At 66.0% G+C, this 21,123-nt stretch overlaps 3 protein-coding genes across 4 annotated transcripts in view; 2 read left to right on the top strand and 1 right to left on the bottom strand.

Annotated features, from left to right (window-relative positions):
• Positions 1-418: 418 nt before the first annotated feature.
• On the bottom strand, positions 419-2,999 carry FUT7 (fucosyltransferase 7). Its single transcript, XM_074608864.1, has 2 exons — positions 2,945-2,999; positions 419-1,502 (listed from the first exon to the last, which is right to left on the bottom strand). The coding sequence occupies exon 2, from the start codon at positions 1,460-1,462 to the stop codon at positions 419-421; it is 1,044 nt and encodes a 347-aa protein (XP_074464965.1). The 5' UTR covers positions 1,463-1,502; positions 2,945-2,999.
• A 4,987-nt stretch (positions 3,000-7,986) lies between these two features.
• Positions 7,987-21,123, top strand: part of ABCA2 (ATP binding cassette subfamily A member 2) — a 39,180-nt gene continuing 26,043 nt past the window's right edge. For both annotated transcript variants that reach the window (XM_074608391.1, XM_074608390.1), the window contains exons 1-7: positions 7,987-8,245; positions 16,293-16,386; positions 18,801-18,912; positions 19,298-19,464; positions 19,686-19,813; positions 20,205-20,306; positions 20,853-21,038. In XM_074608391.1, coding sequence (XP_074464492.1) covers positions 8,180-8,245; positions 16,293-16,386; positions 18,801-18,912; positions 19,298-19,464; positions 19,686-19,813; positions 20,205-20,306; positions 20,853-21,038 — 855 coding nt within the window. In that variant the 5' untranslated portion in view covers positions 7,987-8,179. The remainder of the gene's footprint in view (positions 8,246-16,292; positions 16,387-18,800; positions 18,913-19,297; positions 19,465-19,685; positions 19,814-20,204; positions 20,307-20,852; positions 21,039-21,123) is intronic.
• LOC141751493 (uncharacterized) lies at positions 16,403-18,838 on the top strand. Its single transcript, XM_074608392.1, is given in 2 exon segments — positions 16,403-17,257; positions 17,259-18,838. Coding segments are annotated over 2 exon segments (1,218 nt in total). The 5' UTR covers positions 16,403-16,867; the 3' UTR covers positions 18,087-18,838.

Raw genomic sequence — 21,123 nt, 5'->3', positions numbered from 1 at the left:
CAGCAGAAGGTGCTGGGGGGATGCACAGAGCAATGGCAGGGAAGGTTGGGGAAGCCCCGAGCCCCTCAGCATCCCCCTTGCCCAGCCCAGCCCCTGTGGCACAGGCGAAGCCTCTGCAGCACTGTGTCATTTATTTCCAAAGCACCTTCTCGTCCTGCCAGCACCCTGGCGAGGTAGGTCAGTGTCGGACCTGGGGGTGGGGAGGGGGGGGTTAGTCCTGTTTTGCAAGAAATTAAGTGACACAGGGTTGCTCAAGGTCCCGGTGTGGCAACAGCTGGGCTGGGAGGAGCGGTCGGGGCTCCCACATCCCTCCCTGCCCCACATCCCGGGCTGTAGGAGGGTGCCCCACGCTCCCCCCGCCCCCAGTATCCTCTGCCCAGATGCGTCCCTGGTGGTCCCAGCACGCCCCAGCCCCGCGCTAGGTGTTGAACCAGCTCGCCAGGTTGGGATAGACACGGCCGCGGGGCAGGCTGGGGTAGACGGTGCAGATGGTGCAGATGCGCTCCCTCCAGTCGGCGTAGAGCTTCACGCTGTACCTCTTCTGCCAGGCAAAGAACTGCCGGTAGCGGCTGGAGTTCATCGTCTTCAGGAAGGTGGCCAGCTCTGCCAGGGAACCGAAGTCGTCGACGTGAATGAAGGAGTCTGCAGGGATGAACTGCTCGTAGTTGGCCCGGGGAGGCCCCAGCACCACGGGCACGGTGCCGGCCATCAGCGAGTTCCTCCAGAGCTTCTCGGTGATGTAGTCCTGGTGGATGGAGTTCTCGAAGGCCAGGTAGAACTTGGACTTGGACGTAGTTGGCAAGAGACAGTCCTTGCAAAGAGGCTTTTTGTTCGCTTTCCCGTATATGTTCACGTGGAGGTACCTGGAGAGGTTTTTGTAGACTTCAGCTCTTTTCTGAGTCCTGTGGTAGTTGCTGATAACCCAGGACACCAAGTTGGTCTTTCTGGGGATGTTCACGGTGGCTGACTGGTTTGGCACAAGCTTGCCGTAGGGGATGAAGATGTCCGAGTCCTGTCTGTAGGTCATCACCCAGTTGAAGGTCTGGTTCCATCCCGCTAGAGCTTTAGTGTTGGAGGGGGACTCCAGGGAGACCCACACCCAGTTCTGCCCCGGCGGCCTTTCCGTGGGCAGCCTGTCCCTGCCGGGCTGGAGCCTGGCGTGGGGGAACACCACCACGTTTGCCTGGCCCAGGAGCCGCTGCTCCGTGGTGAGCCAGCAGCCCACGATGCCGTAGAGCTCATGGCAAACATCCCCGCTGATGTTGGGGACCTGCTTTGAGGGCCATTTCCACACCAGGACCAGCAGTGGCTCAGTGTGCTTGGGGGCTTCTCCGGAGACCTCGGAGGGGTTGAGGAAGAACTTCAGTTTCCAGAGGGTGGTTATAAACACCCCGGCGGTGACCACTGCCTTCGTGCTGGGCCGGCCCCACAGTGGCCGTGGCAGCGGCAATGCCCGGGGCATGCTGCTGGGCTGGCTGTCACCTCCAGTGGCAGAGCTGATGCTTGGGGGAGAGGAGAGGCCACCAGGGGCCGTTAGCTCAGCTTGCCAGGGGCGAGGAGTGGTGGGGAGGCACTGGGGCCGGTGGAAATGGAGAAAGGGCTTCTCCACAAAACCTGAGCCCCAGTGTCACCCCTGGCCCATCTGCGGGCCCCTGCCTCCCCTCAGGGTCCCCCATGCACCTAGTGTCACCTCATGGTGGCTTTGTGTCACCCTCCCACGGTCCCCAATGTCCCCATCGCCGGGGCGAGCAGGGATGCTGCTGAAGGGGGGCAGAGCCGATGGGCAGCAGCCACCCGTCCCCCCCCGCCCCAACTGCCTGGCGCCGCTCCCCATTACATGCACGAGGGACACGGCCCTTGGTACTTGCTCCGTGCCTCAGTTTCCCCACCTGACAAACAGCCATGGCCCCACTCCACCCTTCTCGCTTTGCCCGGGGCAGGTCAAGCCTGAAATGCAGGCAGCCTTGCCGCCACCAGGCTCCAAAGAACGGTGCCTGGGGGTCTGCAGGGTAGGGCCACGCACCGAAGGGCAGGGGGGAACGCCCGAAGTCCTGCCTGAATAACCCCACGGTGAGGCCCCAGCTGCAAACCCGGGTGCCCCTGGGAGTGACTGGAAAGTCTGAAACCCTGCTCGGGGCCAGACTGGAGTGTCCTGCCCAGGAAGTGCCCCCCCCGCTCCAGCACCCTCCTATGGCGATGGCAGGGCTCTCCCCAGACTCAGGGGGCTCTCCGCAGGCTTCGGGGGGCTCTCCCCAGCCACCAAGGGCACGGGGAGCCCCAGCAGGCTGGGAGCTTGCAGCCTCGGTGCCCCAAACACTATTTTATTTTCAGGGTGTCCCAGTGGGCCAGTGGCCCGTGGGCAGGGTGGGCAGAGCGGCGCAGGCAGGGAGCCGTTTGGGGCTCAGCCCACAGGCGTGCGGGAACCCCAGCCACGAGATGCTCTGATGGGAAGGGAGCAGTGGCGGGGGTGGCGAGGGGGACACTTGGGGGACCCACAGGCCCTTCGTGGCATTTGGCGCCAAAGGCAGTTTCCCTTTTGAGGTAACCTCTGAACACGCGTCGGCTGCCCGAGCCCCGCTGCTGGTCAGGGCTGGGAGGGTTCCTCTGCAGCTTTGGAGCCTCCTGGAGAGCAGCGCCCCGCTTCCCCACCCCAGCCACCGCAGCTTTGCTGTGAAAAATCCCTTCTCTGCCTTGGCCCGCTCCGTCTGTCCTGCTAAAATACGCAAGCTAAGTTTAGGCTCCGGAAAAACCTGGCATCCGAAGAGGGGAGTGTTGGGAAAGCTTTGCCAGCTCCCTGCGCTGCACGCCGGTGTTTGGGGTCCCCCTGCACACCGCTCCCGGCAGTGGGGATGCTCCCCCGGCTTTGAGGGGACACCGCACTCCGGCAGTGCCGGGAGCCAACCCGTTTCTCAGCCCCTCTCCCCGCAGCCCAGCTCAGACTTACCGGGGAAGGGCCGGCGCGGCGGCGTGCGAGGTGCCTGCGTGCGTCTGCCCGGGCAGCTGCCAGCGCTGGGCTGGGGCACTCGAGGGCTTCCTCTTTTTCGCGGTTTCGCCTCGTCCCGGCCCCTCGGCGGGTCCTTCCTGCTGCGTGTGGCAGCTGGCACGGCACTTCCCCTGTGCCGCGCAGGCAGCGATGTGACCCACGGCTGGGTATGTGCCCCAGGGGCAGGTGCATGCCCATGGCCCACCGCAGCTGCGTGGGCGCCCTGTGACTGGGTGGTTGTCCCGTGGCTGGGTGGGTGCCCCACGGCTGGGTGGGTGCCCCAAGGCTCGTGCGTGTCCCGTATGCGAGAGGGTGCCCCATGGCTGGGTGCGTGCCCCACAGCAAGGTGGGTGCACTGTGGCTGAGCGGGTGCCCCGTGGCTGTGTGAGCGACCCATGGATGGGTGGGTGCTACATGGCTGAGCACGAGCCCCATAGATATGTGGGTGCCTCATGGCTGGGTGCCATTGGCCCATGGCTAGTGCATACCCTGTGACTGCCCCACAGCCAGGTGCTGCACACAGCTGGGTGTCTGCCCCCCAGCTGGTTGCGTGCCCCCATGCCAGGGTGGGACGTTGTTACGCAGTGCACACCCCATGGCAGGTGCTGCCCCACAGCAATGCCCTGGCACCCCTGGGAGAGGCTCCCAGCGCCAGTACTGCTCCCAGCTCCACTCCCACGCATCCCCGTGTGCTTCCCCCCCCAGTCTCTGGCCGGGCTGCGGTTCCTTGGAGTAGGTGCGTGTGGCCCCACGTGGGATCTCAGTTCCCCAGAGGGGTTTCCCAGGTGCCAGATTTGAAACCGAGCCCAAATGCCGGCTCCTTTCTGCCAAGCGCCTCTCCCATCCCAGCTGCCAGCCAGAGCCCCGGAGCCCCGGCCGGGCTGCAGTTTGCCAAGGTGCCCGTCCCCGCTTTGCCTGACAGAGCCATGGCCATGCACGGGGTAACGCTGCCCGGGGGGGCTGTGCCGAGCCCATGGGGCAGCTCTGCTAGCTGGCGACTTTGTGCCAAAGAATAGCCACAAATACTCTTTTGCTGAGACCGCTATTATTATTATTATTATTATATTATTATTATTCTCAAAAGCAGGATTGTCAGGCCCGGCTGCACGCCCCCGGCACACGCAGCTCCCTCTGAAATCACCCAGGGGCAGTCAAACAGCGAGATGCTCGTTCGGCTCGGACGGGAACTCGGCGCTTCCTCAGCATTTGCCGCCACCCACGGAGGAGCTGGTGGGGATGGAGCCCTGGAGCCCCAGCCTGGCACTGCCACCCGCCAGCGGTGGGCAAGTCCCTCTCGGCGGGGGCTGGGAAGGAGCCGGTGCCGTGCCTGGGTGCGTGTGCCAGGGGTCCAAATGCCCTGCCTGCGCTGGGACCGGTGCAGACAGGGCCCTGCCCTCAGCCTCGCCAAGGTGCTTCCCGTCTGCCACCCGCAGAATGGTTGAAAACAGGATGCCAGCCTGACTTTGGCTCCCACTGACTCATCTTGCAACCGTCAGCTGAGGTGGCACCGGCAGCACCCAGGAGCTGCCGAGCTCCGGGCACCTGCCCTGGCTGAGGTGCTTTTTGCCAAAATGGGAAGCGGGCTGCGGACCTGCCCCCGTCCCGCTCTGCCCACGCGCCCGGTTGTTTCCCTCGCTGGCACTGCTGTCTGGGCACCAAGTCTCTCACAAAGCCCTGGCAGGGGAATAGAGATGGGGAAACTGAGGCAGCATCAGGGACGGGAGCTCCGCAGCGTGCAGCACTGTCCCTGGGGCTGGCAGGGGCACACACGGAGCTGGGAGTGGGACCCCAAACTGCTCCCTGGGGGTTCCTCAGGCTGCTCGAGCAGCTCTGGGGACTGCATCCCCCCTGCACCCTTGCTCCTGCCGGCTGCCCGGATGCAGGGAACAAGGATGGCCGGAGCGTTGGCGGCGAGGTGAGGAGCTGGACAGTGGCTTGGCACAGCGCCATGCCACCGCCGGGGTATAGCAGGGCTCTGTGGTTTCAGTGTCACCGCAGGAGCCCTCGGAGGCCAACTGCAGCTCTGGGCTGGGTTGTTTTTCCCGCTCGGCCATGTCCCCTGTTTCCTGTTATCTTCTCTCAGCCCTTTTCTGCATGTCTTCCCCTGCGTGACTGAGAGCCCGGATACCGGGTGCTGCACAGCCTGCAGGGTGCTGTTCCCAGCCTGGCCTGCCCCAGCCCCGCCAGCCGAAGGCGGCGCTCCCTGCCCGGCTGGAGCTGTCAGCATTGTCCCCGCTGCCGTCCCTGTCCCCCCCTGCACAGCCCTGGGGACCGGGTCCACAGAGGAAGGGGCCGTTCCCCTCTGCAGAGGACAGCACTGGGGACAGCAGTGACCACAAGGTTTCCCCAGGGGATGCAGGATGGATGGCGGAGTATGAGGGAGCTTTTCCCTGGCACTTGTTGCTGTCGCTCCCGGGTGCTGCCCCAGGACGCCCTGGCAGCTCGGGGGGTACTTGTAGCTGGTGCATCCAGGGATGCCCCTGGGAGGGGGCAGCGCAGTGCCACAGGCTCGGAGCCGGGCTGGGAGCTGGGGCCAGCTCTGCCCAGGTGCGCTGGGCAGGAGCCCCCACTGCCCCGGGGCCAGGCAATGGGACCATCCGGTAATGCCAGCACCGGGCAGGGAGCTTTGTGTGGGTGGGTGCTGCCATCTGCAGATGACCCCACACAGATGGAGGAGCTTGGCCATCCCGCAAGGATGTCTCCTGAGAAGTGCTCAGGGCCTCAGGTCCACGGAGGAGATGGGCCACCGGGTCCTCGGGGCTGTGCTGCCCCATGGCACATTGCTGGGTCTGTCTCTCGCTGGCCCCTCACGGGGTTTCGTGGTCGTGCCAAGCAGAAGAGGAGCTGCAAAGTTCACCAAGACCCACCCAAGGGCAACAGGAGGGAGGGAGGCAGGAGACCCAGGCCCAGGGCTTTGAGCCCACGGCCCCAGCCATGACCCTCTCCTCTGCACCCCTCTGCACTGGGGACCCTCTCTGCGGCAGGGTAGGGGTTTGAGGTGTTTCTAGTGTGGGCTGGGGACAACCCACATGCAGTCCTCCAGGAGGAACCAAGGGTGCATGCATCCCTCCTTCCCCAGGGACCAACTAAAAGCCCCTGCAGGAGCCAAGTCCAGGGTTGGCTGAACCCCCGTGGCCCGGCTTACCTTGACGCCAGATCTCTCCGGTATTTCAAAGCTGGAGAAATGCCAGCAAACCCTGGTGTCATCCTGGCGCAGCGGCCCCGCATTACTTGTGCCAGTGGGGCACAGGTGGAAAGGGGCTCAGCCAGCCCTGGCCACCCCCTGCCCAGCTTCTCTTGCCCCCGGGAAGACCCCACAGCCCTTCCCAAACGGCCGCCCACCCTGGGGCACCTCCACCACCGTCTCCCCCTGGGCATCCCTTGTCCTCCCTCACCTTGGCACAACGTTTCACCCAGAAGTTTTTTGAATAATGGCGCTTTGTGACAGGACAAGGGGAGCTTTTGTTAGTGCCCAGGCAGCTGTCGCAGAGCCTGCCCAAAACGTAGTCACCCTTAGCAACACCACTTGGGGCTGGGGCAGCCAAAGGAGCTATTCACAGCTCCTGGCTGCACTTGGCCCTGAAAGCAGCCTGGGGACAGAGATGGTTAAAGATAGGTGCAGGAGAGGAGGCAAAGGAGAGAGGGGGCTACTGACAGCCAGGAGGGAGGGAGGGGCAGGTCGAGAAATGAAGAGAACCTGAGGAATGGAAAGAGGGAGGGAGAGAGGGACAAAGTGAGGGATGGAGGGAGGGAGGGAGGGAGGGATGGAAGGAGAGGAGGAAGGATGGCAAGATGGAAACTGCATCCAGCTCTGGGGCCACCAACAGCAGAAGGACACGGAGCTGTTGGGGTGGGGCCAGAGGAGGCCACAAAGATGATCCGAGGGCCAGAGCCCCTCTGCTGTGAGGACAGGCTGAGAGAGCTGGGGGGGTTCAGCCTGGAGAAGAGAAGGCTCCGGGGAGACCTTAGAGCCCCTTCCAGTCCCTAAAGGGGCTCCAGGAAAGCTGGGGAGGGACTCTGGATCACGGAGGGGAGCCATGGGACAAGGGGGAACGGTTTTAAACTGAAAGAGGGGAGATTGAGATGAGATGAGATATCAGGCAGAAATTCTTGGCTGTGAGGGCGGTGAGTCCCTGGCCCAGGTTGCCCAGGGAAGCTGTGGCTGCCCCATCCCTGGAGGGGTTCAAGGCCAGGTTGGACGGGGCTTGGAGCAACCTGGGCTGGTGGGAGGTGTCCCTGCCCAGGGCAGGGGGTGGCACTGGGTGGGCTTCCAACCCATTCTGTGATTCAAAGTGTTCAAGGAAGGATGGAAAGAAGGAAGGATGGAAAGAAGGAAGGATGGAAAGAAGGAAGGATGGAAAGATGAACGGAGAGCTGGCCTGGCTCAGTGCTTACTGCAGCTGAGGGCATCCTTCCCAGCCCTGGGGTCACAGCTGGGATGGGGGTACAGCTTGTCAGGTTGGTCATCTCCAAGAACACCTGTGGACACCCCACCAATTGTCCGTGGGATCGGTTGGGCAGGAGCCGCGGGCAGCTGGGCCCGAGGAAGGCAGGCAGCAGCCAGCACGTGGGGACAGCAATGCCCCCCTCGCACGCAGGCTGCCACAGCCACGGGCCCCCCGACGCACGTCTGTCCTGGAGGGGCAACGATGGGGGAGAGGCTCAGCTGGGGGCACCCCTCCGTGTCTCCGGCTTGGGGAGGAGCAGGGGCAGCTCCAGGCGACGTCGGGTTTCCCCGACCCGGCAGCTCCCCGGGCAGCAGCCCCGCTCCCGGACAGGCCGTACCGAGGAGAGGCGGGGGCCGGGGCCGCCGCTTTCCCTGGGAGGGGCGGGATCCACCACCGAGCGCCCGCCCGGCGGCAGGTCCCCTGTGGGAGGACGGTGCCCTCTGGGCTGGGGCCGGGCCGCTGGGCTCCAGGCTGAGCTGCGCGGCCTCCCCGAGGCCCGGCCCGGCGGTGCCTTTAAGGGGCGGCGGCGGGGGGGCGGCCCTGGGCCGGGGGCGGTGCTGCGCAAGGCCGGGCCGGGCCGGGCCGGGCGCGGCGGGGCCGGAGCCGGAGGCCGGCCCGTTCCCTCACAGCCTGCTGCGGACAAAGGCGGCGGCGGCGGCACCGCGGCGGGGCATGGCGGTGGGCGGCGGGTGATCGGCGGAGCCGAGCAGGGCGGGGGGAAAGCCCTGCGGCAGGGCCGGGCCCGGCCATGGGGTTCCTGCACCAGCTCCATCTTCTGCTCTGGAAGAACGTGACGCTGAAGCGGCGCAGCCCGGTGAGCGGGGAGGGGGGGGGCGCCGGGGGGGCCGGAGCTGCTCTGAGCGGCCGCAGCGCCGGGGGCCGCGGCGAGACCCGGGGCCGGGCGGGGCGCTGGGGGGCGGTGCGGGCTCGGCCGTGTCTGCGCCGCGGGGAGCGAGGGGCGTGGGGCCGGCCGGGTGCGAGCCCCCGGGGCGGCCGGGGACACCCCCCCGCGCCATGCCCGGCTGCCGGCAGGTCGGGTCCCCTGCCCCGCCGTGGGCCCGGCCCGGTGGCTTCCCCAGCCCCGGGGCAGCAACAGTTGGGTCTCTCCTGCCCCGCTCTCACACCGTGCCCGTATCCGTGCGGGCCGCCCGGGCCCTGCGGCCGCGGGGGATGGGGGCCGGGGCCGTGGGCTGGGCGCCCACCCAATCCTCCGCCCTCTGCAGCGTTTCCCTCGCCGCCACGGCCCGTTCTCGGGGCCCGAACGCGCCGGGCACTTGCCAGCCCCTGTCCCCAGGCCCGCCCCCCTCCGCGCTGGGAGCCCTTTCCCCGACCCCTCGGTATCCGCAGGCTATAAATAGGTTTCCAAATCCTATGTGGGTCAGAGCAGCCTCTGCCCCGTGGGCTGCGGCGAACCTGCTCCCGCTCTCCGGCGTGGGGCTGAGGAGGGGTCCCGGGGGGCCGGTCCCCTCCCGGGGGTGGCAGGGTGCGCCGGGGGCGCGGATGCGGCGTAAGCCCGTGCCGGGCAGCCCTGCCTGCCGCCGGCCGGGCGAGGGGGACCCGGGGGGCCGCCCGGAGGGACCCCGTCCCGCAGCGCCCCGGCGGGCAGGGGGAGGGTGCGCTGGGCGCCGGTATTTTTAGAGGGTGGGGGAGGGTAGCGAACTGCTGCTCCCGAGCTGGTGATGCTCTCTCTGCTTCCCCCTCCCAAATATCCTGCAGGCCTGATCCTGCCTGCTTTCCCTCGCCAGCACCGGGCCCTGCACTGTGCCGGCGGCCGCTGCACCGGGGGGAATGCCTGGGCCGGCTGTGGGCCGGGCTGGGCTAAGGCCGTCGTGCAGGCAGGTGCCCGCTGCGTGGGCAGCCCCAGCGCCCCCAAAACGGGCGAGGGGGATGATGCTCTTCGGCTGAGTCATCCCTGCTCCTTACCCCGAGTACAGCTGTGTGGTCACGGCGAGGGGCTGCCCGGTGGCGGTGTGCCACGGACCCCCGCTTGCAAGGGCAAGCCGCTGGCACAGTTACGCCCTGGCATCCACTAGCTCTTGGCAACCAACCTGGAGCTGGCCACTGTGGCTGGTGGGGTTACAGACTGGGGGTGCGCATGTCTTTTGGGGCCCCATTTCTGCATGACCCTCCCCAGCCCTATGGGCAGTGTGGGGGTGCAGTGTGCTGTAGGAGGATGAGGAACCCAGGCCCAGTCACCCCCATGTGTGGGGACTGCCACTGGCGTGCCCTGCTTGCTGCAGGCAGGGTGGCAGGGGAAGGAACAGCACCTCCTCGCCCACCCAGTGATGCCATGTGTGGATGGGGCGTGCAGAGGACCATCTGTGTGCCAGGGAGCAAGTTGCCCCCTGTGCCGTGGGCGCTCATGGATGCATTCAGCGCAGCCCCCAGGGCAGCCGTGGCCTGAGGACGTGCGTGCCCTGTGTGTGTCATCTACTTCCTTGTGCTCCTGCTGTGTGCAAGTCCCACAGTCACCTCGTGCTCTCTGTCTGCGCAGGGGACATCGTGCTGCCCTCTCCCAGCAGCCCAGGAGCAGCCCTGCCAGCGCTGGCCGGCCAGGGCAGGGTCAGGCCCCGTGCCAGCCTCATCAGCCCGTGCCCTGCTCTGTGTGGGTGCGTCCCCCTGCGCAGCTCTGCCCTGGCCACCGAGTGAAACCAGCACCCTATCCCACTGGGCTGATCCTGCTGGGGCAGGCAGAGACTGTGGGGATTGGAGCAGGGAGGGGGGTAAGCACGAGACCCCCTCCCCTGCTGGGGGTCCAATCCGGGGGTTGCTGGCCTTCTTCCAGCCTCACAGGGAGTGTGGTGTGTGCCATGCCCTTGCCCTGCCAGCAGCTGCCCACTGGCACAGCACCGTGCCGCGGGGTGCTGCCCTGGAGTAGATGCCACACCACGGTGTGCTTTACTCGCAGCAAGGAGCAGAGGAGCGGCCCCAGTGCTGTGGAATGGGATGGGGAGCAAACGCCTCATGTCCACCTGGGAGTGCTGGGCTGGGACTCGGGAGAGCTGAGGCCAGTCCCCCGCACTGCCCCTGCATGCCCATCGTCCCTGGCCCCAGGGCTGTTCGGGGAGCGGTGTTGCGGAGAGGTGCAGCAGTGGTTTCGGGACAGAGTTTGTCCGCAGGCACTTGGTGAGGGCTTGGCTGGTCCACTTGAGGATGCGGCAGTGGTGGGTACAGGGGGGGCTGTGTGACACGATGGCCTTTGAGAGAGGTGTGCTCCTGACCTATGGCGCCACATGTCACCCACTCCTGTAGCCCCCTCTGTCACCAGAGGAGCTCACCTGCAGCCTGGCGAGGGTGATGGCTGGGCATTGTCCTGTGGCACCTCTGTGAGGTCTCATGCCCAGTCAGGCTGAGCTGTTCTGGGGGCTGCTCTGGGATTTAGTCGTGGTTTTATTCTTCCCAGGGCAGAAGTTCAGGCAGGAGCCCTGGTGCAATGGGGTCTGAGCAGAACGGCGTCAGCATCTCCCGGTGGAGGGCAGCCGGGGCTGTGGGTGCCCAAGGGTGGGCAGTCCCTGGGGTGCTGCTGGCAGCCCTGGGCAGCACAGGCTGTGCCATCGTCTGTGTTCCCTTGGCTCTGCTGGGGTGGGGGCAAGCTCAGTGGTGTGTATCTTAAGGGATGGGATCCCCGATGACTTTTGGTAGCTGGTTTAAACCTACATTGGATGAAAAATGAACAGGTGCTCTCTCAAAAGTTACCACAGACACAGTTCAGGGTGTTTGGCCACCTTCCCTGCGGCTCTCTGTGCCCATGCGTTTGGGACAGGAAGGCGGCCACAGCTCTGAAGCGCCAGTGATGGAAGCATGCTGCTGAGTTTTGTTTGGCCCTGGGGGACTGTTAGCGGTTTGGGGCTCTTCCAGAGGAATGCCGTGCAGGAGTTGAGGCTCCGGGTGCTACTTTGGTGTCACAGCGTGTCAGTGGGGCTCCCATGGCATGGGCCCTGGCGTGGGGGGAGGATGAACATGGGGCAGGGGAGAGACAGGCAGTGGTGTGGTCGCTTCACCCTGTGCACGGTTTGTGCCTTCTGCTCCTTGGCCAAGAGCTGGGAAGCTCCCACCACACAGAGGAGTTGTCCTGGCAGCTCTGCCCTTCCTCCCCGGCCACCAGGAGCGGAGGTGAGGGACCCTGATGCCTGCCAAATAAGAACGTCTGAAATTTGGGATATTGGGGAGGAAGGGACTCACCCAGGTGGTGGGTCCCTGCTGCAGCAGTGCCTGTAGCGGGGCGCAGTGTCCCTGGGGGACAGGGCACCCCGGGCTGGCGGGGGCACTGCCAGGCCCTGCTGGGTGGGGCTGGTGCCAGACCGGAGGCAGGAATCGATCAGGCGGGCGCTGCCCCAGCTCAGGGTGCTCTTTGCCCCCTTGATGTTTGCAGCTGGCGCGGGGGAGGCGGGGGGGTAAACACCCAGGCTGGCGTGGCAAGTGCCAGGCAGCACCCCTGTCCCCGTGAGCGCCTGCTCGCTGCGGGGGCATCTGTTGCAGAGTGATTGGTGGCCTCGGTGGCTTGGAGGGTGGGTGGCCGTGAGCTGGCAGGCCTGCAGGGCTCTGCCTCGCTCCCTGCCCGCGGGGAGAGGCTGCGGGGCGGCCGGCGCCTTTCTCCACGCTACAGCTGCCAGCACCATCCCGCCCGTGCTGAGGCCGGGCATCTTGTGCCGGCGGGATGGTGGCCATGTCCCAGTGCCGTGTGCCGGTCAGGAGCACTGCTGCATGGCCCTGGCACATGGTGCTGCCAATGGCGTGGCCCCCTCGAGCCTGGCACGCTGGTGCCCAGCTGCCACAGTACTGTGGGACCGGCACAGGGGAGAACCGCGCTTGGCCCTCCCTGGGCCCCTGGCTCCAGGACGGCAGGACTGGGCTCGGGAGAGGTGTTGGCAAACCCCAGTGGGGATTTCCTCCCCTTCCAGCTTCCCCGAGGCACGCCACTGGGCTGGGTGAGAGGGGTGGGGATGTGCCCTCACTGGGGGCAGGTGGCAGTAGGACAAGAGGTGAGGGGCACAACTTGCACTGAGCAAAAGTGCTGGGGGGTCAGTGGCCCTTGGGCCAGGCCTCGGCTGTCCCCGTGGGTGAGGGCGCAGGCGGTGACCTCGGTGGGTGTCTGCGGACTGGCCGGGGGTGAGGGCTCAGCTTGGTCCCGGGGTCTGCCCGGCCGTGGGGCCTCGCTCACCCACTGGCTCTGTCTTTGCCCAGCAACCAACAGCTTCACCCGCCTGCGCTTCCCAGCTGTGGGCAAATAAGTGGGTATTGAGTGACAATTAAAAGTCTGGAACCATCAAAAAGTTTAAGATTTCCACCAGCCGTAAAATGCTGTTGGAAAAGCTGGGGTGTTGATTCTTCAGCAGCTGAGCCCTGTCCCTTGGGGCTCCTGCAGGCCGGCACCCGCTGCTGCCGGCTCGGTGGGCAGTGCCGGCACCTGCAGGAGAGGCCAGCAGGGAGCGGGCAGCTGCTCCTGTCTCCCCTGGGAGCGCGGGGAGACCCTGCCCTGTCCTCCGGTGGCTGCAGGATGGGGGATTTGGGAGGCCAGGCTTGCCCCGGGCTGTGCATGGCGCTGCTTCACCTGCGCGGGGGCCGGTAAATCCCCACATGGGGAGAGGGGGGCTGACGCGGCAGATTTGGGGTGCGGGGACAGCACTGGGGTTGCCAGATTAGGGGTCTCTGGGTGAGGGCCCCCAGCCCATGGTTGTCCCTCTGCCAGGCTGTGCTGGCCAAAGGCGGTGGCTGCAGCTTTGGGGCGCTCCTGGGAACGATCAGGAGGGATGGCGCAGACTTTTAGGTGGTGGCGATGGACACAGCTGCCTCCGCCTGGCCTGGCTGCACCCGTGGAGGGTGCCCAAACGTGGGTGTCGGGGCATGAATGCTGCCATGTCCTGGGGACTCCAGTTGGAGTTGTCCTGCCAAAGTCCGCAGCCCAGCGCCTGCAGCCATGCTAACCCTGGCTTCCGCGCGTCTCCTGGCTGCCCCTGGTGCTGGCTGGAAGGTGGGCACGGCGGCACCGCCGTGTCAGGCCAGTTGTTTGCTCTCACTGTGTTCCATGGGGCTCGTCAGTGCTTTTGGCCTGGCAGCGTGGGAGTCGTGCGTCCCTGGCTGGCACTGCTGCCTCGTGCTTGGGCTGTGCGATGCCCGACCCGACTTGTCCTTCCTGCAGCTCCCCGCAGCGTGGCAGAGGGCGGATGCAGGCGTCGAGTTGCTGGCCTGGTGCTCCGGGGAGCTGAGCATCCCCCTGCCAGGGAGCTGCCTGCCTGGGGCCAGCACCCTGCCGTCAGCGCTCGCCGTGCTCTGCCTGCCTTGCTGGGGGAGTGGGGCAGGACCCTGCTGCCCCTGCGTCCAGCCCACGGCAGGGCTCCGCGTGAGATCCCGGCGGGCTCATGTGTGCCCCACCGTCCGTGGCGGTGGCAGGCAGACCATGCGAACCTGAACAGCACCGGTGGGCTCATTCTGCTCGCCTGTCCGGCAGGCGGAGGTGAACTGGTGCTGTGAGGTGGGTCCCTCTGGCAGTCCAGCTCTGCCGCTGCCCAGGAGCTGCCCGTGGCTCCCCAGACACTGTCACCTTGGCACAAGGGCCCTGAGACCAGTGTCCCACCCTGGGTGCTGCACCTGCGCCCCCCTCCAGGCATATGTGTGAGAGCCCTCGCTGGGTGAGGAAGAGGATGAGTGAGAGGACAGGACAGACCACGCTGGCCAGTGCAGGCCATGGCCAGCTGCTGGCAGGCACAGGCCCTTCTCCCCTCCTTGTCCCATCGTTTCCTTCCTAGCCACCTGGATCCTGGCCTTTCCCCCCCTCGCTCCCTCACGCAGTGTCCCCCAGTGTCCTGCACCCGCAGGCTGTGCCAGTGTTGGGTGCCCTTGCTGGGTGCCCCCCCGGGGGGCTGAGGCTCCCTTAGGATGACATCCCTCCCTGCTGCGTGCCAGTGCCTCTGCCCCACTGTGGGTGTGGGACAGACCTGGCCTCCCCATGCCTGGAAAGCCCCACAGGGGCAGCCCTGGGGACCAAAGGGGCAGGATTAGTCCCAGAGGTGTGGGCTGGTGAGCCCTGCTCTGCCATCACCTCTGCCCATCGCCGTGTCACCCCAGGTGCCGGTGGTGGGGGACAGCCTGCCCTGGCACTGGGGTGTGCGGCAGTGCAGGAGGGGTCGGGGGCAGAGGACATCTCTGGGGAAGAAGAGGAGCAAAAGGTCAATGACCCACTTTAAAAAAAAAAAAAAAAAAAAAAAAAAAAAAGAATAACAACAAGCGGGTCTCTCCTGTTGCCACCAAGGACCCGAGAGTCCCCAAGGGAGCCTGGTACAGCCCGGCGTGGGTGTTGTGGGACAGTCCCCCAGGCGCCGAGGCACAGAGGCCCAATTGTGCACTTGATAAACAGGCGGGGGGGTGTGAGCAGCAGGGCGGGAGCCACGGGGCGGGCAGAGCGGGTTGGGGTGTCCCTTGCCACCCCACCGATGGTGACACCCGGGACCGTGCCTGGGACTGGTGGTGCCAGGCAGATGGGGATTCCCCTGGCGCTGCTCCTGGGGTGTTTGCCATCCCCGCCAGCCCCTTTTGCTCTGGTCTCTGTCTCCCCAAAAACAGCAGCTCTGGGGTTGGGGAGGGCAGCACTGGGGGCACCCATGGGTGCAGCCATGCTCGTCCCACAGCTCTACCAACCGGAGTGCTGCAGCCACGCGCTGGTAGGGGTTTGGGTGTGGGGTCCCTCTGCTCGCCGCCTTTTGTTGGGCTGCTGTGACGTTTTGGCAGAGCGTTTGCAGCCCCTGGATGAGGCCAGCGTGAAGATGACACTGTTAGGGACAGGAAGGCCTGACCCTGTCATCTGCTGCCAGCTGTGTCCTTCCAGGCAGCCCCTGTCATTTTAAAGCCCTCTCTTCCCACCCCGCTGGCATGCTTCTCCGGCGCCTGGTCACCGTGGGTGGCTGGGCTGGTGCAGGAGCGCAGTCGGAGGTGCCAGCGCCATAGCGGGCACCTTCCCGGCAGTGGAGCTGAGGCGTCCCAGGGTCTGATGTGGCCCTGAAGCGAGCTGAGGTTGGCTCACCTCACCCTCTGCCTCAGTTTCCCCACCTACAGTAGTTCCCCTCCACGTGGCTTCAGGGGCGATGGGGCCATGATGTGGCGTGGTGCAAACCTGCAACGGCTGCGCTGGCTGCGCGCCGTGTGCCCATCCTCAGGGCCTCTGGGCATGGAGCCCAGCCTGGGCTGCCTGCGCGATTGGGGTCAGGGATTCCTGGGGATTTGCTGTGAATTGCCATATGCCGCTGGTGGAAATCCTGCGCAGCCGTAGCCTTCTGGGAGGGCACAGAGCGGGTGGTGGGACACCCCCCCCGCCCCGTGCTGCCCCCAGGTGCACCCAGTGCCAGGGCCTGGCCAAACCAAACCTTGCCCTGACGGTGTTGGGGTCTGCCCCTGCGTGGCCCCCACTGGTGGCACCCAGCAGTGGCACAGGTGGTGGGGGACATCATGCCAGGCAGCTGCCAGCTGCGAGGACACTGCCAGGACAGGGGCCCGCAGCTCTTTGCTGGCCATAAGGACTTGGGGTCATCTCCCCTGGGCAGCCCCAGCTGCGGTGGCCCATTGGGGCTGGGCTCAAGCCCTGACGCCCTGTTTACATTGCTGGAGTAGGGGTCCATCCCCTCGGTGGTACCCTCTCTTGTCCTGAGGTGCCGCAAGCAGGATGGAGCGGGCAGGGTGCGAGCAGGAGATCCTGGGGGTGCCCAGGGACCCGTGTGCCTCTGGCTGAGCTGTGACACTGCCACCGGACAGCCTGCAAGGCGCAGGCACAGTGCCACACTGCGCTGGGGCCCCGGGGACCCCGGTCCTGCCCTCGGTAGCTGGCTCCTGTCCCCAAACATCACGATCCCCCTGTTCTGTTTCATCCCCAGTGGGTGCTGGCCTTTGAGATCTTCATCCCCCTGGTGCTCTTCTTCATCCTTCTGGGGCTGCGGCAGAAGAAGCCAACCATCCCTGTGAAGGAAGGTGAGTGCCAGCAGGGTGGTGTCCAGGGCACCCACACCTGAGGACGCCCTGAGGCTCTGGGGAGCTGCCCCAGCACCCTGGGGCCAGCCTGGTGGTGGCTGGGGGGCTGCAACAGCTGGCGGGGACCCAGAGGTCCTTTCTGGGCGGGACAGCGCTGGGCAGGGGCTGCAGCCGAGGGCTGGTGGGGCAGACGTGGTGGGGTTGGAGATGCAGAGTCAGTCCCAGCCTGGGGGTGCTCCCCTAGGGGTGGCAGCACCAACCAGCCTGTGGCTGCCATCGACAGGGACGTTCTGAGGGGGGAAAGAGGAGCTGGAGCTGGGTGGTGCTGGGACAGCCACAGTCCCCCCCGAGCGCCTGAGGAGCAGCTCTGGGAAGGGCTGCCCAGCTCCTTGTGGTACTGCGGGGGGGGGGAAATGCACCATGTGGAGCCCCACATCTGTCTTTTGGGGGGGCTCTGGGGCCTCGGCAACGTGACAAATTGATGGGACCAGAGCTGGGGGTGCCTGGAGATACGCAGCTGGGGCTCTGGCCGGGGCTGCAGGTGCCAGTGCCCCAGCAGAGGTGGCGGAGCGGAGGTGCCGGCTCGCCAGGGCTCTGTGTGGCATCAAGACGCCCCGTGAGACACCCACCCCGGCAGGTGCCCTTGTGCGGGTGGCGCAGTGGGGCCAGGGGGAAGCGCTGGGAGCCGGTGGCGGTGACCCGGTGTAACGATGGTCTGAGCCTGTGTTTCAGTGCGTGCCGGCGAGGGAGAGCCCAGCGGCGAGCACGGGTCTGGCTGCGGGCGGTGGCCGGCACTGCCCTGGTTCCTGCCTCGGCGCTGACGTGCGCTCTGTGTTGTGTGGTTTTTTTGGTTTGTTTTTCTGATTTGATTTTTTTTTTTCCTGTTTGCTCACGTTTTCTTTTTCTTTCCCACCATCTCCCCTGCCCGCCCGTCCTCCATGCCTCTACTGCATGCGCCAGTCTGTAAGTTGGTGGGGCGGGTGGGCACCTCCCCCCCTTCCCCTGCCTGTGCCGGCTACGTATTTTGGGGAGAAAGAGCCCAGTTTGGATCAACTCACTCTGGCCTAATCCACACCTCTGTAACCCCGTCGCCTTCCTCCGTGGCTGGTGAAGATGAGCTTGGGCAGCACAGTGTGGCCCCTGCCTGCTCCTCCCCTGGGCCTGCCCAGCAGGACCAGCCCGTGGTGGCATCCCCACTGAGCTGGTGGTGTCCCCACCAGGTTCCCCAGGTTCTGGGGCTGCTGGCAGTGGTGTCCCCAGCACCCCGGGCTGCAGGTGGAGGCTTGTCCTACCCCTTCTTCTTGCCTCCCTCCTGGAGGAGACCCTGCTGGCTGCTGGCACCCATGTGGTGGCCTGTGGTCACCCAGTCTTGCCCGTGCTCCCCACTAGCTGGTCCCCAAGGGGCCGGAGATGGCTCCCACACCTGCATCATCACTGGGTCCCCCTCCTGGCCCCTTGCAGCTGGGACGAGCCGGGACATGGCACTGCTAGGAGCCTGGAGGCCAGTGAGATGCCATCCATGCACTGGCTTTGTCACCAAAGCATGGCCACCACCATCTGTCCCACCACGCCAGCAGGCTGCTGGCCTGTCTCCTGCCTGTGCCCATCCCTGCCCTGGCCTGTCCCTTGTCCCTGCCAGAAGCTCATCTTCACCAGCCCCTCCCGTCACGGCCATGCTAACAGCACTGACCTGCTTCTAACCACGGGGCCACCAGCCGCGGTGGCAAGAGCAGGGTCCCTGCCCGGCGCTGCCCAGTCACAACTTCTGGTCCCCTTTGGGCAGGGCCCCCTTGCCCTGGGAAAGGACATGGAAAGAATCCGGAGGGACAGTGGCTCAGTGCCAGCGGAGGGGGGGAAGGTTTGCCGTCCCCTTGCTGCTCCTCATTTCTTCCATCTCCCCCCTACTGTGTCTCCATTTCCACCCACCTCCAGCAGCCGCACGTCGGGGCAGCCGGGCAGGGGGGAGGCCAGGGGTTCAGGGAGCTGCGGGTGACAACTCTACTTTCCCTGTCATATTCTTCCTCCTTCTCCTCTTCCTCTGGAGATCCAGCGGTGCCTCTGAAATTACTAACAGGAGCCAAGAGGCCGGGGGAGGTTGGCAGCCATCCTGGGGGCAAATGACAGAAGTTGTCGTTGTACTGGGCTGGGAGGGACTGTCACCCAGAGGGGAGCGGGCGAGGGCAAGATGGCAGGAGCCCACGGCCCCAAGGGGTCACCAGCTGGGGACAGCCTCGGTGGGAAAACTGCAGACTTCTGACCTTGGCCGCCAGCCTCCTGCGGGGCTCGCAGGGCCCGGCGCGCTCTTCTCTGAACTGAGTGTCTGTCTCTCCGGTGGCCCCCTGCCTCCCCCTGCCTCTCCTCCCTCCCTGTCCACACCTTCTCCGGCCTCTTCTGCTCTCTATTGCTGGCTCCAGCTTTCTACACGGCGGCCCCGCTCACCTCGGCCGGGATCCTGCCCGTCATGCAGTCCCTGTGCCCTGATGGCCAGCGTGATGAGTTCGGCTTCCTGCAGTACTCCAATTCCACGTGAGTCGCGCGCTCGCCACGCGCATCCTTGTCCTGCCTCGCACGCTCCCACACACAGCCTGCCCCCTCCCACGCTGGCACTGCCCCGCCGGGGACAAGGCACAAGCCCCTGTCCCCCAAAGTGCTTGGGTGCAGAGCACCGTGTCCCTGGGGTTCAGGGGACATCTCAACCCATTCTCCTGCGGGCTCCTGAGCGCCCGGTGCTGAGAGGAGGATGGAGGTGGCCCTCAGGGACACCTCGAGGCTCTGGGGCTCTCCTCTGTGCCCCAGGCACGGTGGGTTCGGTGCGCAGGTGAGGGCAGCTGCCCCATGCACCCCTTTGTGGAGGGTGTCCTCGTCCCTCTGTCCCTGTCCCTGAAGCTGCGGTGGTGCTGGACTCTCGCAGGGTGACGCAGCTCCTGGAGCACCTCAGTGAAGCAGTGGAGCAGAGCAGCCTCTTCGACCCCCAGCACCCGGGGCTGGAGGAGGAGCTGGAGTCGCTGCGCCGGCGCCTGGAGGCACTCAGCAGCAGCGAGCCCAGCTCCATGGAGACCCACTTCAGCAACCGAGCGGGTAGGCTGTGTGCTGCCTGCCCCCCGCTGCCTGCGCGGGCAGGGCTGGAGATGTCCACCCGCCGGGCACCCAGCGGTGTGGTGGTGTGTGGCAGCGCGCCGCCACTGTCCCACATAGCTGTGTGCCTGGCAGGGCCAGCTGTGATACGTCCCTGCGTGGGGCCGTGCCATGTCGCCGACACTGGCGGGCTGCTCTGACCCCTCTGCCTTGCTCCTTGCCAGGATCTGGATTCACATTGGCGTGGGCAGCCAAGGACCAGGGCGAGCTGCACCGCTTCCTGACGCAGAACCTGTCCCTCCCCAACAGCACGGCCGAGCTGCTCCTGGGCTCCAGCGTTGACCTGCGGGAGGTGGGTGACAGCCTTTGGGAAGCGGGTGATGGCCTTCAGAAGATGGGTGATGACCCACAGGAGGTGGATGAGAACCCATGGGAGAAGGGCGTAACAGCCTTTGGGATGTGGGTGACAGCCTGCAGGAGGTGGGTGACGGTCCGTGGGAGTTGGGTGGCAGCACAGTGCTGCAGGGCCAGCTTTGCAGGGGTCCCCATCGCCCCAGCGAATGGGCACGTCCCAACCCAGACTGAGCCCTGACCACTAGACCTGCAGGGGTGGAGGTCAGTGGGCGCCCGGCCGGGAGTCGTCCTGGCCTGCCACCCCTCCACCCTGTGCCAGGGTGTTGCTGGGCAAACGGGTGCCTCCGCTCCTGGCCCGCTTGGCAGCCCCGCTTCCGTCCCCGGTGCAGGTATACCGCCTGTTTTTTGGTTCGTTTCCTTTGGTACCCGATGAGACCCACGAGCAAGACCTGTGGGATGGATTTGGTCCCAGTGAGATGACACAGCTGGAGGTGAGGAGCAGTGCCGTGTTGGGGGGGAACATGGTGTCCCATCCATGTCCCACCACAGGGCAATCTGGGGCTGTCCATCCAGGTGGAGGGGATGTGATGGGATACTGTCAGGCGGGAACATGGTGTCCCATCCATGTCCCACCACAGGGCAATCTGGGGCTGTCCATCCAGGTGGAGGGGATGTGATGGGATACTGTCAGGCGGCCAGAGCAGCAGCACGGATGGCTGGGTCCCATCCCGGTGCTACCACCAGTTCCCCCGGTGCTCTGAGGCACACCAGTGCTCGTGCTCAGTTTCCCATTGCGGTGGGTGATGGCACCGCCTGGATGGTGGCTGTGGAGGGAGGGGGGGGAGATTTGTTCTCTCCTGTGGCTGGGGTGCAGGGGACCCATGCTCTCCCCATCTGCATATCCCCTTTTCTTCCCCTCCCCGTGGAGACTGTGGATGTGGATCCTGTGGGACTATTCACGTATCCTTGGGGGGGGCCCATGGAAAGGGACCCGGGGGAGCCCCCTGCACCCCCCCAACAAGTTGGTCCTCTTGCAGAAGAGCCTCCCGAGCGGCTGGAGGAGCCTGCGGGAAGGGCTGGTCCACAGGGCGCTGCGGGACCCGGCAACAGCCCCGCACCGGCCGGCGCTGCTCCGCCTGCTCTCCCAGGCCCTGGGCCTCACCAGCGCCGCCCTGGCACCCGCCACCTCCGACAGCCCCCAGGCCTTTGTCACCGAGATGGAGGTGAGCTCCTCGCAGGCGGAACCGGGGCGCGTGGCCAGCTGCCCTGCCAGGGCGGGCACTGCTGCCGTGCCCCTGTGCCCAGGGC

The sequence above is a fragment of the Larus michahellis genome, chromosome 15, assembly GCF_964199755.1.
Source record: "Larus michahellis chromosome 15, bLarMic1.1, whole genome shotgun sequence".
In the NCBI taxonomy this organism is placed as follows: Eukaryota; Metazoa; Chordata; class Aves; order Charadriiformes; family Laridae; genus Larus; species Larus michahellis.
Note: the sequence above shows the minus strand (reverse complement) of the source record. Positions and strands in the feature narration are given on the sequence as shown.

Coding starts and splice junctions, on each gene's coding strand:
- FUT7 (XM_074608864.1), bottom strand. CDS start 1,462: ATGCCCCGGGCATTGCCGCTGCCACGGCCACTGTGGGGCCGGCCCAGC.